The 15478-nt window shown below is 41.4% G+C and overlaps 2 protein-coding genes across 2 annotated transcripts in view; both read right to left on the bottom strand.

Annotated features, from left to right (window-relative positions):
- paxip1 (PAX interacting (with transcription-activation domain) protein 1) overlaps window positions 1–15478 on the bottom strand; it is a 44793-nt gene extending 29315 nt beyond the window's left edge. Inside the window, exons 1-5 of the mRNA XM_060059838.1 lie at window positions 15262–15478; window positions 14438–14572; window positions 13939–13982; window positions 13751–13814; window positions 13311–13421 (exon numbers count right to left, since the gene is read on the bottom strand). Of these exons, the coding sequence (XP_059915821.1) occupies window positions 13311–13421; window positions 13751–13814; window positions 13939–13982; window positions 14438–14572; window positions 15262–15342 (435 nt within the window). The 5' untranslated portion in view covers window positions 15343–15478. The remainder of the gene's footprint in view (window positions 1–13310; window positions 13422–13750; window positions 13815–13938; window positions 13983–14437; window positions 14573–15261) is intronic.
- On the bottom strand, window positions 2046–3288 carry LOC132463565 (zinc finger BED domain-containing protein 4-like). Its single transcript, XM_060059827.1, has 2 exons — window positions 2823–3288; window positions 2046–2658 (listed from the first exon to the last, which is right to left on the bottom strand). Exons 1-2 carry the CDS (start codon window positions 3057–3059, stop codon window positions 2272–2274), a joined length of 624 nt encoding a protein of 207 aa, XP_059915810.1. The 5' UTR covers window positions 3060–3288; the 3' UTR covers window positions 2046–2271.

Genomic DNA, 15478 nt, shown 5'->3' with positions numbered 1-15478 from the left:
TGGACGGGGAATGAACTGAAAAAGTAAGCTTTACGTGTTATACGTAACTTAACAATGTTGAGTTATGCACTAACGTTTGAATTAGCGGTATCAGACTGTTTATTTTACGTGTTTACAACTGAACAAGGCTGGGAGATATTGTTAATATGCACATTAACGTTTGAACATCGTTACCATGGGAGTGAACGGAGTTGTCGGAACGCTTAATAAAGTTTGACTTTATCCGACATGTTGACATTCCCTTTAGCACAGCTCCATCTAGTCCATTGGTTCTCAAAGTGCGGCCCGCGGGCCAATGGCGGCCCGCGGAAAGAATATATTTTTTTTTTATTATTTTTTTTTTTAATCAATATTAATTTAAACAAATATTCGACTCTCTCTAGCTTTCAATTAAATCCTTTTACACTTTTTTAGTTTTAATCCGGCTGTACATTACTTTGAAAGGGTGAACCTCAGTTTCATGATTTAGACCTCACTTGACCTCACTCCCAGAGGTCCACGGTGCGGGTGCAATGTTTTTTTTCACCACTGGGATGCTGACGGCGTTTCCCGCCAACATTTTTTTTTCCTTTGGCGGCCCTCAGTCAAATTTTGGGTTCCTAAATTGGCCCTCAGTTGTCAAAACTTTGAGAACCCCTGATCTAGTCGATGCATAACACAATCCCCAGTCAAACGTTTGACTGCAGTATCTTCTATTCTATGCGCCTTATAATCCGTTGCGCCCTATATATTGTAACAGCTCTAAAATAGGCCCTTCATTGAAGGTGCGCCTTATAATCCGGTGCGCCTTATAGTGCGGAAAATACGGCACTGCTCTAATAGGTCTGTAGCGTCAGTGGGTCCCACCCCCTATAGAGGGGTGGGACTAGTGGTTTTAGTCTTGAGAATCCTCCCCTCTTACACTTCCTATTTACTTCTACGCAAAAATCGTCATATTGCGTCATTTTAAACAGGAAGTGTTGGAGATCGATACGGATCTCTCCAGTCCCTCCAGAAAATAAGGGAATGAGGCACGACCATTCAAAAATATGAGTGGGTTTCTAACGATAGAAAGCTTAATGAAAATGGGTGAATTAATAATAATAATAATAATAATACATTTAATTTAGAGGCGCCTTTCAAGACACCCAAGGTCACCTTACAGAGCATAGTCATCATTCAAAACTATGTAAAACAGACTAGGAATAAAAGGAAAACAGAGGTTAAACATGAAGAATAATAATAATTAATAACACTCAAAATAATAATTAATAACACACTAAAGTGAAGGGGGGACCTCACTAACCACCACCAATATGTAGCACCCACTTGGATGATGCACGGCAGCCAATCGGCGCCAGAACGCTCACTACACACCAGCTTGAGGTGGAGAGTTAGGGATGAGGTGGAGAGTGAGACTATCACCCACATTTAAACACTATGGACCACATGTAAACCCTATCGACCACATTTAAACACTATCGCCCACATTTAAACACTATGGACCACATGTAAACCCTATCGACCGAATTCGAATTGTCCCTTTAACCTTTGGGAGACCTGCTTAAGTGTGGTTTATATACTCGTACCAACTTTGACAACCCTGCGTTGTTTGAGGTCAGCGATTTTTCCCCATTGAATTCCATTATAAGAAATCTCTCGACGAGCACCTGCAACAGTGGTATTCTAAAGCAGACATTTGCGCTCCGTGCTTCACGCCAGTCTACTTTGTGTGCCGCCCTTCACGCCAAATGTGACAATCGCTCATACGACATCACATCCATAGCGATCTGGCAAATATTTAGTTTCACGCAGAAGCACCAGTGAAGTCTCCACAGCACCTGCTAGTTAGGGGTGCAACGGATCAAAAAACTCACGGATCGGATCATTTTTCGGATCAGCAAAAAAAAATTTTTTTTTAAAATAGACAAGACAAATAAACATGTTTTGTCTTTTTGTTTATTAACACTTTTAAATTATTCAATTGAAATATATAACATCAACTTAAAGTGTACAATTAATATCTTCTTTTCAACATAATCAATGAAAAACAACTTAAAGTGCAACATAAAAAGGCATATCTCCTTCCTTTAAACATGGACCAATGACCATTAATAAAAAACAAATTAAAGTGCAACATAAGAAGGCACATAATCTTCCTTTAAACATGGACCAATGACCATCAATAAAAAACAAATTAAAGTGCAACATAAGAAGGCACATCATCTTCCTTGAAACAAGAGCATTATCATCAAAGAAGAATTAAAGAAAGAAAACAAAGCATACATGAGCTTATAATTTTAAATTCTTTTTCAAAAAGACAAGGGTGTCTACATTGTCTGGGGAGAGTGTGGACCTTTTTGCAGTCACTATGTCCCTTGCTGTTGAGAACACTCTCTCGGAAGGAACTGAAGAGCCTGGCACAGCGAGATAGCATCTTGCCATTTTAGCAATATGAGGGTATTTACACTCATTGCTTTTCCACCATGTCAGTGGATCACCATCCACTGCAATGCCGCTTGCTGCCAGGTAGAATGCCACCTCCTCTTTGATGATGTCAGCAGGAGTCTTGCTGTCCATGTCTTTGCTGGCAAAGGTCTCTCCAAAAAGCTCTGCCAACGCCGACTTCTTTTGTGGAGATGTGTCCAAGTTTGCTCCTGTTGGCTCTGCAGCTTGACCCTGCAGAAAAGAATAGGTCATTAATTAAACCTATTATTTATTATCATGTTTCATAAATATGAAAAATGCGGCAATAACATTAAATGAATGCCATTATTACTGAAAATAAAAAAATGTATGAAGATTTAAATTGATCATTTTAAAATAATGTTTTTTTCCTTTACCTCATCACAGTCTTCAGTGGCCAGACTGCTCACAATCTCAGTGGTGAGGTCACTGTATGTCCTCTGGCGTAGGTCAGGGTCTATGTGAGACAGGGACTTAAACCTCGGATCCAGGGCAGTAGATCTGTGGAGGTAGTCCTGTAGAGTAGGGGGTGAAGTGTATCTGGGCTTCAGGTCCTCTCTAATGGCAGTCTTGACATCTTGAGTGATGGTGCTGTCTTCCACACTTGGAGCCATGGATTATAGAATCCTTGTTTTCAGCGGAAGGATCATTGACACAGATGGTGACGTTTCAGTGCTCAGCAGAGATGTAACAGTTTTAAGGGGTTTAAGCACCTGGAGGACCTCCTCTGCCACTCTCACATCATCATCAGAGAGGGTTATGATGTCTTTGACATTTTTCTTTAGGGTCTTGTCGGTCAATGCAGAGTATATAGCTGCCTGCTGCTCCAGATAACGCTCATAAGTGGAGTTCCACCTTGTTGGGACATCATGTATGAGCTTATGAGTAGGCAGCTTTAGCATTTCTTGCCTTGTCTTAAGCACATGAGCAGCTGTTGTGCTTCTGTGGAAGTAGGAAACCACCTTCCTGATCCTCCCAAGGAGGCGGTCCATCCTATTGACTGAGATTCCCTTCTGTGATGCCAAATTTACTACATGTGCAAAGCACCCTATCTGTGGGCCCAGTCCTGCCTCATTCACTGCATTTATTTGATTTTTGGCATTATCAGTTGTGACTGGGATATTAGTAGTGGGCCTCTTTATCTTCCATTCCTCCACTGCTTGTGTCAGTACCTGCGCAAGGTGACTGCCTGTGTGACTTTCGTAGAGGGGGCGTGTTTGCAGCACCGGACTTCTCATCTCCCAGTCTGCTGTGATGAAGTGAGCGGTTATTGTCACATAGCTCACCGTTCCCCTCGACGTCCACCCGTCTGTTGTGAGTGCAACAGAGGGTGCTACAGCTAGCTCATCCACCACCTTTTTCTTCTCCTGCTCATACAGACCTGGCACAATATTGTCGCTGAAGTGGGTGCGCGACGGGATGTCGTAACGTGGCTCGAGCACGTTCAGCATGTGTTTGAATCCCTTGTTTTGCACAACGGAATATGGCCTCATGTCAGCACCTATAAACAGACCGATAGCGTTTGTGATTGCTTTAGCCCGGTCTGATTGTGGAGGAAGGGGCTGCTTAAATGCCGCGGTGATGAGCGGTTGTTGAGCCGCTTTCGGTTTCACTCCTGTCAGTGAAACACCGGGGTGATGTCGCTGTAAATGCGTGGCCATGCTCGATGTGTTTCCACTGTTGTATGGCTTTCTTGTGCCACAGTGCCTACACACCGTCACGGTTTTATCCACCAACCTCTTTCCTTCTGAATTCAATTTGACAGGGAAGCCAAAATGCTCCCAAACAGGGGATTTAAATGTGGGGCGTTCTAGTTCTTCTGTTCCTCCGCTCGCCATGACCACGCTGTGTTGCAGGTTTTTCTTTATGTTAGCAATCGCTATGTCAGCTACGTGTTACGTCTGTGCGGTAACCTAGGCGACAGGTTTGTGTGGCAGCGCGAGTATATGGAAACAGACGTAGCACTGGAGGCAGCCGTTATCGTTACAGTAGTCACCGAAGTCTAGCCTACTTTTATTTTCCATGCCCACTGTTCTTCATGTTGTACACTGAGGACAAAAAATCACAACGAGCCATAGGACTGTTTGCTTATTGAAAAGGGAACTGTTGCAGACTTTTACCCAGAGAGTGTCAAGTAGCTCTGTCCCTGGAACTAGCAGGAATGGTTACGGCTGTGTGTGGACTGAACATGCACACAAATTTTTTTTTTTTTCATAAATCAATCCGCGGATCATGCGTGTGCCGAACCGAAATAGATGATCCGAACGGATCACGGATCAATGATGATCCGTTGCACCCCTACTGCTAGTAGAAAACGGTGCAAGACAGTCAGGAAATATGACTCCAAATCATCAAATTTGGATTAAGCTGAAGCAGAAAGGAAGAGCCTAGGTCGTGGTATGTGGTGATGTACTTAGCAACACAACCGATTATACCGATTATAGGCCGGGCCGATTATCGACGCTGATATTCTGCATTTTGACGCATATCGGCTTCAGGCTTTTTTTTGATCCGACGGTCGATAATATATCAATTTAAAACGGGGTTATTTTGGCTCAGATGCAGCCGCCCCTCTCCGTCTGCTGTCACTACGCTGTCTCCAGCATTGTCCCACCCACAGCACCATCTGATTGGTTGGTTACACACTCTGGTTACACGCAGAGCCACGACGGGTAACAGCCAATCAGCAGTGAAAGCTGTGCATTCTGTGCACACACGGCGGAGAGGAGAAAAGGTTTTGTCTGGTTTTGTTTTGAGGCAAGTAAAGGCAGCAGACTCACGAAATTGTAATAAATATCCCAGTCCTCTACAACTCACAACTACTAGTAACATTACTGCGAGCCCATTAACGCTATTGAAAACATAAGCGGCAGCTCTGCTCGCAGTCCGTTAATCACTCGAAACAAGGTTGCTGATAATATCGATATGGAAATAGTCTGATAGTAAAAGTGTGTGTGAGGGAGAGAGTAAAAACCTAATAAACTCAATTCAGTCTGGTTTTATTGCAGGGAAGCACGTTAAGCGGTGGTTATACTTCTACAACTGCATAATGCCCTATCCGACTGCGTAACCAAGGAGCCCCTCGAGCCCATGGCTAAGGTGAAGGCTGATTAGCTTTTAGCATAACGTCAGCCCGGCTGTCCGCTTTCTCCCTCTCTGGCTCTAGACGCTCAGACTGTAGCGAAACTCTACAATTCACGACTACTAACGTTACTGTGAGGCCCAATACGTTAGCAGCAGCTGTATGTTCCTATGATAAACACTGATTATTAAAGTGAAGATGCTGTAGGCTATTTAGTGTTTTTAAATGGTTTAATCACTTGAAACAAGGTTGCTGATAATATTGATAGGGAAATAGTCAGTGATAAAAGTAAGAGTCTGTGTGTGTGTGTGTGAGAGAGTAAAATTCAGTTTGTTTTATTACAGGGAAACACGATGAGGGGATGGCTAGAGAATAGTGTGTGTGCGTGTGTGCGCACCACATGAGAAACTGACAGCAAAGCACCGTCTGTCTGAGAGAAAACTGTCTGGCAATAATGGCTGTTTAACTAGGGAACTATTTATTTATTTAAATTTTCAGTTAACTTCATAAGAACACCCTGCACTTTTTGTTTTTGTTTGAACTTAAAAGAAAGATAAGTAAAAGATTAACAGTTCAGTTCAGGAAAATTTTAGGGAGCCATTTATTTGTTTAAATTGTGTTATGTTGCAAATCCGATAAGCTGTTGTGTTTATTAAACATATGCTTAAAGGCATTTAAATGAAGTTAAGTGTTGGAGTTTGTATTATTCAAAATGTTGACGCCAATATTTTCCCTTTTCTGTAAATTTATATCGGCTCCAAATATCTCCAAATTATCGGCCGCCTTGACTACTAATAATCTGTATCGGTATCGGCCCTGAAAAAAACATATCGGTCTATCTCTAATCATAAGAACGCATCTCAAACTGCATCTCATAACCAATAAAGTTCTAACTATCGAAACACGCAGTGCTGAAAGACAAACCATTTGATAGATACCACGATTCAATAGTCAGGAACAATATCATTGCGCACCTCATCTCTCTCAGTTCTGCGAATATTTACCAGTGGCGGCCGAACCGAACTACAAGCATCGAAACCTCTGAAGTACCCCAGGACTTCAATGATGGTGAGCAGAGTTTAATAGATTTCGTCTGCTTTCAAACGGTAGTTGTTGTTGGACTTTTTGATACAGTCGGACAAGGCCATGCACCCTCCCAACAACAAAATACAGAAGCAGGATGTATGCTGAGCCACACCTGGGACTGAAGCTGATTCTTTTTGAACCAGACATCGCAGGATTGTGTTTGCATTTGTATAGCCAGCAGACTGTTGATGCCCCGGCTCGAACTGTACGGAGCTGAATAGGGTAGGCCTATGCTACTGTATCGTTTTATTTTACAACGTCGGTCATAATGGTGGCACTTGAAGAGCCAAATATTATCTGAGGTAGGGCTGGGCAATCGAATATATGCGATGTATCGCGAGATGTTCTCCAGGGGATGTATAAAATGCCCCTGTCGCGAACATCGAATACAAATTGGCACGTAATCTGTTTATTTTTGCCGCCGCCGGCATACTCATTGTGCGTTCACACCAAACGTAACGGGGCGACAAAATCCCATATAAAGTGAACGTAGACGCGTATCGGGCGAATTCTTCGCGAGAGAAAACCGGCAACAAGTTTTGATTTGTCGCGCCACACTTTCGCCGTGCACAGGCGAGCGCGTTCACGAGGATTTGTGGCGCGACAAATTCGCTCGAGTTGAAATGTATTTTAATTTCTCGTGATGACAGCCAATCAGCGTTCAACAGCGTGGCCACTGAGTGACATGTGTAACGTAAACAGCCAATCAGCGTTCAACCGTCAAACTCAGTGCAGTGCAGTCCGGGGTGAACTGCAGCATGGAGGAGAAAGTGATTGTTGCCGTTTGCGACTCGCGGAGCTCTATATTAGAGCCCGACCGATATAGGATTTTTAAGGCCGATACCGATACGAATATTTTGTGATTAAAAAATCCGATATGCCGATATATCGGCCGATATATATAAAAAAAAAAAATCCAGAAACGCGCAACAAAACAAACAGATTTCCCTAACATTGGTTACTTGTAGTTATCCTTTAAATCCTTTTCACTCTCAACTAACACGTAACAACAGCAAAACTGGACATGGTAGTCATGAATTAAGTCATGCTTATCGACTTTAGAGAATTGATGGGGATGTTCTTTTAATTGTTATTCAAGCAATGTATGTCTTGTGACAGTTGCCAACTTACCATGAACACACTTGCACACATGAGCTGTATTGGAAATCATTCCCTATTCACTCCCTCACTATTCCCTATATAGTGTTTATGATATAGTGCACTATATAGGGAACAAACAAACGAGAATTCGGACACTACGCTGAACATTTCTAAGCGTCATTTGCGTCAGTAAATGCGCCGGGTATTTGTGTGACGCAGACAGATGCTCCCACGTCATGTTAACAAACCGGGCAATCCCGAGGAAAGCTGGAGCTTGTATTGATGTTGAATGCAACATTTTCATTTAATTTTGAATATTACATTTTCTATGTTAACTCCCAATTAAATTGTTGACATCTCTAAACGAAAGCCGGAGACTCCATCATTAAATGTATTAGTTTTCGCGGTTATTCAGCTTCTTCTTCTCCTCCGGAAGAACACTACCGCATTGCATTGTGGTATACGGAGTAACAAGTAGGGAACATCGTATGTACACTCAAATTTTAGTGCATGAAATTAACCACTGAGAATTCGAACACCACTGCAAAATGGCGAGCACCCTAGTATATAGTGCACTATATCCGTGATAGGGAATGATTTCGAACACAGCTATGAACAACACCGATGATCTCCGTCATTCACTCTGCCTGAATCAGCGGGTTTGGGGCGTTAGAGCGCCCTCTGGTGGACAAATTATTATTATTATTATTTTTTATATTCATTTATCGGCCATTATAATGCCGATACCGAATAGTTTGAAAAATGCCTAATATCGGCCGATAATATCGGCCTGCCGATATATCGGTCGGGCTCTAGTTCAGACTACACGATTGTCAGACATTCCTCCACGATTTAACATGTCACACTATACGATCACAGAGCCAGGAAATTGGGCCTTGTCTCGTAGTAAGACTGGCCAGACTACAAGATTCGAGGGTGCGATGCTCTCTACTTTGTATCATTCACGTTTGCAAGATATTTTGAAAATCTAGGATTTAGAACCAACATAAATGCTTTTTACATTTTTGTCATAAAGGTTCCAGTAGTTTTTATATCTGCTCAATGCGGCAATTCCTCACAGTAGTTGTGTTGCGCGTGACATGAACTATACAAAGTAGACGCAGCAACAACGTAGCTTAGCAACAAAGCGTCAACAATGGATCCCGAGTACCTAGCACTAGGCATTATGCTGGCGGCCCTTTGCACAGAGACGGTTTATGATAGCTATTAGCACGTCAACAGCTGATGGCTCCAAACTTACCGGGTAGGTCAAGGGTGTCGGCTATTTCTCGCCAGGCTGTATCCCTTTTCACCCTATCGTGAAAGTCCTTCGAGGACACGTCGAAAATGCAGGGACGTTGCTGCCACATTTCCAAAGTTGTCTCCATTATATTGCTCCATTTTCTATAGTTTTCTTCTTCTTGATCGCATTCATTTTTGCAGTAGTTACGCCTACTCAGCATAGTGCAGTGAAGTCAGTAGGTAAACACTGCGCTTGAGCTCCAGCTGTTCGCGGGCTTCCCTCACGCAACTGGGGGCGTGGTTCCCTCACGTCAACAATGTATACGTCATGCGATTCCCCAAAAAATTCTGACGTCCCAAACTTTTCGTTGTGGGGTTTTCGAACGTCGCAGACGAAAACATCGCAGATCGCAAGCATGTCACATTACAAGCCCCCTTGTTGCCGACCTGTCAATATGGTGTACGATTCGCAAATTTGTCTGCGACGAAAGAATCGGGGCAAAATCGGGCTGAAATCGTGTAGTCTGAATGGGCCATTAGTGGGCCCATCAAGGAACTCTGAAATTGTTACATTTCAGAATACCACTTTTGCAGGTGCTGGTCGAGCCATTTCATATAATGGATGTCAATGGGGAAAAAACGCTGACTTCAACCATACAAAAGGCTGGTTATTGCCAGGTACCTCACAATTCAATTCAGTTTGATTCTTTAGGTCTTGATTCGATATCGATTCGATTTGATATTGATCCAATTTAGGGATGGGCGTGAGGAATCGATTACTCGAGTACTCCTCGTTACAAATGAACTCGGTTGGTGGACAGGCAAACTCGAGTTTGCATATACACGCAAACAACGTTTTCTGAAGCAAATGTATCAATTTTCTGTGCGGCGCCACTCATGCCGTGGGCACAAAGAAAATGAAATGTATCAAATTTCTGTGTGGCGCGTTCCGTGACGTGTGCAGGCACGCCAGAATTCAAAAAGTTAAGAGATGGCGGTTAAACAAAGCGCAGTCAAGAATTGAAATACTTTAAAGAAATAGGAGATCATAAGGTGAAATGTAAAATATGCCAAGCGAAATCGAGCTACCAGAGTACTACAAGTACGATGCGGCAACATATGCTCCTGAAACACAACGGTGAGTTCGGGAAAGCAGACCCGACAACCAAGTGTGTCGGCTATTTTCACCGCCGCAAGATGCAGCTGTAATACCGGCCGTGTAGAGAAGATCACAACGCTGAGTATTTCCATAGTCCATTTGCTGCCGTTTTATTTGCAGCTTTAAATTATTTGCAATAGTTAGGCTACTTGTTTTGTTTTTGTTTTTTTTAAAACTGTTACGGGCCTTGGTTCGACATGATTTAAATTGTGAGACGCATATTTATTTTTGTAAGGAAAATGTGTTTTGAACGTTTGCAAAAATAAATAACGAATACTCTAATAACTCTGACTGTTTTGATGGAGAATAAGCATTACATGTTTGGTTGGTAATATTGCCGTTCATCATCAGGCATATTCCTGTTGCAGATGCATTGCATTCTAAAAATAGATTTGATTAAACGAGTACTTGATTGATCCTCGAGGAATTCCTTCGATCACTCGAGTTTGGAATTTACTACTCGTGCCCATCCCTAATCCAATTGCTTCGATATCGATTCAATAATATGTGCAGATGACAAAAATACCTAAATATTATATAGAATTAACCATTTCAAAATGAATGAACCATTTCATTGTGCTTAAACTATTAATAATCATAACATGGACAAATGTAAAAGGGCATGAACATTTAGGCATACGCGCTTCTAGATTACAATGACTGAGTATGATTTTTCTCAATCCATATTGAATCGAGAACAAATAAAATGCAGTGCATTGATGAATCGATATTTTTACCCAGCCCTACAATCAACTCAGTTTTGTCAAAGTTGGTGCGAGTATAGTTAAGGACCTCTTTGCAGCAGGGGGCGGCATAGCTCACATTCAAACTAAAACCATCAGCCCCATTCTTCAATCAATTCGCTTCAGAGCAGCCCAGGGACTTGAAACTTACTGTACTCACTTATTACAGGGTTTCCCCAGGTTGGATCAACCCAAATTTAAGACTTTAGACTTTTTTAAGACCACTTCAATGAAAATTAAGACCTACATCGCACCCATTAAGCAGTCGTAAAACGCGGTCGTGCATATGTTATTCATGTTTTTTTGGAACATATGAAACATTCATGTCAATACATTAATGAATGTGCCAAAGGATAAGTGTGCACTCACCAATCAAAGAGCCAAACTGAGGGCCTAACTCAAAGTCTAGAGGCCTGATGTCTCTTAAGACCATGTACCCAGAAATGATAATAAAAGATTAAAAAAACAATACACAAAGCGATGGTGTGAAAGTGTAGCTGTATTTTTGGTTTAAATATCAAACTTTCAACACACAATATAAAATATAAACAAACAAACTCTTTTCAAATTGCTGTAGTTTCTCAGCATTCAAATTTCCTCAACCATTTCAATGAATCCACCACTTGCCTCGTTGACCTCTTTTCCTAACTCCTTCGTAATGTATGGAGCCAGCCCGAACCCTAACCCTCACCCGTCCACAGACATGGTGACTAATGTATGATAGTAAGCATTATTGGCCCTTAACACTAATATTCGGAAACAACACTGCCTCAAAAGGATATTGGCCTAAGCAACACCAGTAGAGGCTATACTTTTCCCTGAACTTTTAAACGTTGCAAACGTGCAAAAACATAATTATATATTTATGTGGCATTCAGTCCAATGCTTAAAATATATCTGTGGCATTCAGTAGGCCAATGCTGTGGTAAAGTGTGTAAAGTATGACCAAGTGTTTCTTTCTGTTCAATAGATAGAACTTTATCAATCCCCTGTAGGAGAAATTTGTTAATGTTTGTCCCTATAAAACAATAATGGCAACAACATACAAAACATGACGGTAACTCTTAAGTCAAACCGTCCAATCTGAAGACTCTACTTAACCACTCCCCCTACTCACTTCCAGTAATGCAAAGCGAACAGAACTGAGGTGGGGAGGGCGTAGCTTAAGTAGTTTGTGACCGACCCAGAGGAACGCAACGCAAATTCAATGTGAACATGTATGAGGCTTTAATCAAATCCCGGACGATTTTGAAATTCCGCCCGGACACATTTATTTTTATAAGTGTCTCAAAAAGAGGGCATGTCTGGGCAAAAGAGGACGTCTGGTCACCCTACGTAAGGGGAACCCATTTGATTCCTACCTGTTCCACTGTTAAATAGTGGCGCAAGTTGGTGGGCGCTATCATGGTAATTTCTCTGCGTGAGAAATACGAAGTGTGGCGTGTGAGTGTGTGCATGGGACGAATTGCGTGTCTCACGCCGAATGCGTGAGACTTGAGAGCCCTACTTCCCCATGATGTGGCGTCTCCTCTCGACTGATTATGTTTGTTGAGATTGCCGGCGCGAAAACCCAAAGTATTGTTCGCGCATGCTCCAATAAATGAGACGTTCTCTGACGTTACGCAAAACCCCGATACGCAAAACGCCCCCCATTTTCCCCTTGTGTTACAGTCCGGTTGACTACGAAAACATATCCTAGTAGGAAATTTAAGACCATCTTTAAAAAATTAAGACTTGGGTAACGCAATTTAAGACTTTTTAAGGCCTTAATTTAGGAACATGAAATTTAAGACATTTTTTTGACTTTTAAGACCCCGCGGCTACCCTGTATTAGCCGTGCTAACATAAGCATGTCAGCATGTTCATGGAATATTTCTCATGCAACCACGTGCATTTTCTGAAGAAAATGCACATGCGGCATGTCTAGTTGGGATTTGTTTTACAGATTTTATTGTGAAATGTAGGAGGTATAATTTTGAGAGGCAAAAATGACTGAAGATGATGAATGATAACCAATCAAGGAGTTGAGAACTCACACAATGCATGTCCAACGCAAACAAACTTATTGTATTTAGATGCAGGCTTTACTTTAGCCCTTAGTGTCAAATTGGATTTATTTGTTTAACAGACATTGATTATAGTTGGTTTGTTCCTGGCAAGATAGAACCCACAAAACTATATTTCATTCGTTTTGGTTTGCCAGTCGCGAGTCGCCTCATTCTGACCCAAGCAACCAATTCAATTTGATATTTTCCCTCTTTTTGCTACCTAATCTTCAGAGTTCATTTAAAATGATTTACAGCAACAAAAACAGGCCTCTATAAAATCACACATTCACCACAACACATATCACTCAAGTCAAAGACACCACTGCGAATGCACTGCACTGGTAACACGGATTCTGGATACCGTCAGACAACTTTCCAATGAATCGTATTAAATGGCAACTTACCCCTTTCGGTTCTTTGACCACAAGGTGTGTGATGTTCTTGTTTAGATTCAGCTGGCAGTCTCCTCCGTAGAATGTAACATAAGCCCAAAGAGCGTTGAGATCATCAGGCAGCTAGTCCATGAACAACAGAATTTAGTAAATCAATCAACTTTTCACAGATACAAATGTTTTTTCTAGTCCGACTGGAGTTTCATATAGATTCAGTTATAAATTAATCTATCTGAAAATAAAAACCTAAATCGCATTTACGGACAGCTGGATATTTGTTTATAAATATCTGCATTTGGACACGTTACAAACACAGTAGAGTAAATAGTTCTCAAATAAAATAAGACTATACCTGAAAGAAAGGTCAGGTCAGTGAAGTTTATCAAAGATGTTGACAATGGTTGCGTCATGAAATGTCTACCAATGTACTACTATATATGATCAGCTCTTACTTTTGGAAGACAAGCTGTTACTCCAAAAAATATCTGTCCGGACTCTGGGGAAAATCCAGTAACTCTGGAGAAATTTCTGTTAAGGTAGAAACCACAATAGCAAATGTACAAGTACATCTTTGTTACAATTAGTTATGCATTTTCATGCAATGTGAAACCAATTCAAACAATGGGCTATTGAAGGATACGGCAGAAGATCTCCACAGCGAACCGATAGGATCACCCAGGAGGGCTAAAAAGAGAAAGAGAAAACTGTTAATTCAGCATGTACGCACAGAAAACTAATTCTAAAAAAATTAAACATGATTAAAAGAGGTTAAACATTCATGTGGGGACTGAAAAAAGTTATTTTTTGCAAAGCACTTACATCAGCAAATGATAATGTTATACATTTTACTGACTACCATGTCCATGATTGTGTAGAATAATTTATTTCAAGAATGAGACATATTTAAAACAAAATAGCCTAACTGCTATCATACCCTTTGCAACAATGTTGAAACCAAATTATGTGTTGGTGTATTTTTGGGCTTTGTGAAAAATAACAAGAGCTGTGATAACAGAGCTGCTAAGTCTTTATGGTTGACATTAATATAGAGATAACAACACATATATGAAGGCTGCCAACGCTCTTTAGAAAAAGATCACACTACAGTTACAACAGGAGACTGTCCATCTTTAACTCACCTTTACCACAGGCAGATCAAAGACTTCTCGTGACTCGCCAACCTCTGGGTTGTCCCCATCCTCTGCAATAATATGCGTGGCCAAGGCATTGTAAGACACCTCCTTGCCTTTCCCAGCTTTAAGCAGCTTAACTACCTATAATGGCCAAAGCATATTGAACAAAAATACATAACCAAAATATAGATCTTAGCAAATACAGAAGTTCAACGACTATTTAGAGACATGCGCCGTAGTAGATCGAACGTGATCCAGAGCCGACAGCTCCGTTAGAACCACAGAGCTTGCATTCTAAATAAATGGGTACAACACATGTATACAAGACAACAACTAGGAATCACAGGCAAGCATAGTATCTGTGCGTTTCGACTGCTCTGGTTGGAATCTTGAGTGGATAAAAGTGAATATCAAAGCAATAGTTCACACATTAATTGTCATCTGATTTCACCTCAATCACTAATTGTTACAAGGGGATATGATCAAAATACCAACACAATTATATTAGAACAAAATAAAAGACATGAACTAGTTAGCAGAGGGAGAAGCTATCGATATCAAAGTGTCACACTACGAACTAACCTAATCCATGCTAAATGAATCAGCACCAGATATTAAGGTTATTCTCAATAAACAATACGGCCAAAACGGTCACATATATGTTGGTCACTTTTCAAATATAAACAATGTAGGCAGTGACAGCAGCTTGCTTATCCCCCAATAGCCCGATAGCATGTTAGTGGCTAGCCTATCCAATAGATGTCATGTTGGTGAAACTAGCTGGTTAGCATGCTAGGTAAGAAGCTATAAGCTAAGGTCCAAAGCCTTACCGTCTCATCAATGTCCCCGACCACGTAGAATTTGACATCTTTAAAAAGTTCTTCAGGGACCTTTGACTCTTCGTCAGACATGATTGTCCATGAATAGGTGACCACGGTGAGTTGAAAGGAGAGGAGATAGACCAAATATCCAGAGGCTAACAGGTCTGCCGCCACTCGTACACTAACGCCGCTCTAGCGCCAAATCCAGAGTGGACGACACCATGCT

The sequence above is a fragment of the Gadus macrocephalus genome, chromosome 8 (assembly GCF_031168955.1).
Source record: "Gadus macrocephalus chromosome 8, ASM3116895v1".
Classification (NCBI taxonomy): domain Eukaryota; kingdom Metazoa; phylum Chordata; class Actinopteri; order Gadiformes; family Gadidae; genus Gadus; species Gadus macrocephalus.
Note: the sequence above shows the minus strand (reverse complement) of the source record. Positions and strands in the feature narration are given on the sequence as shown.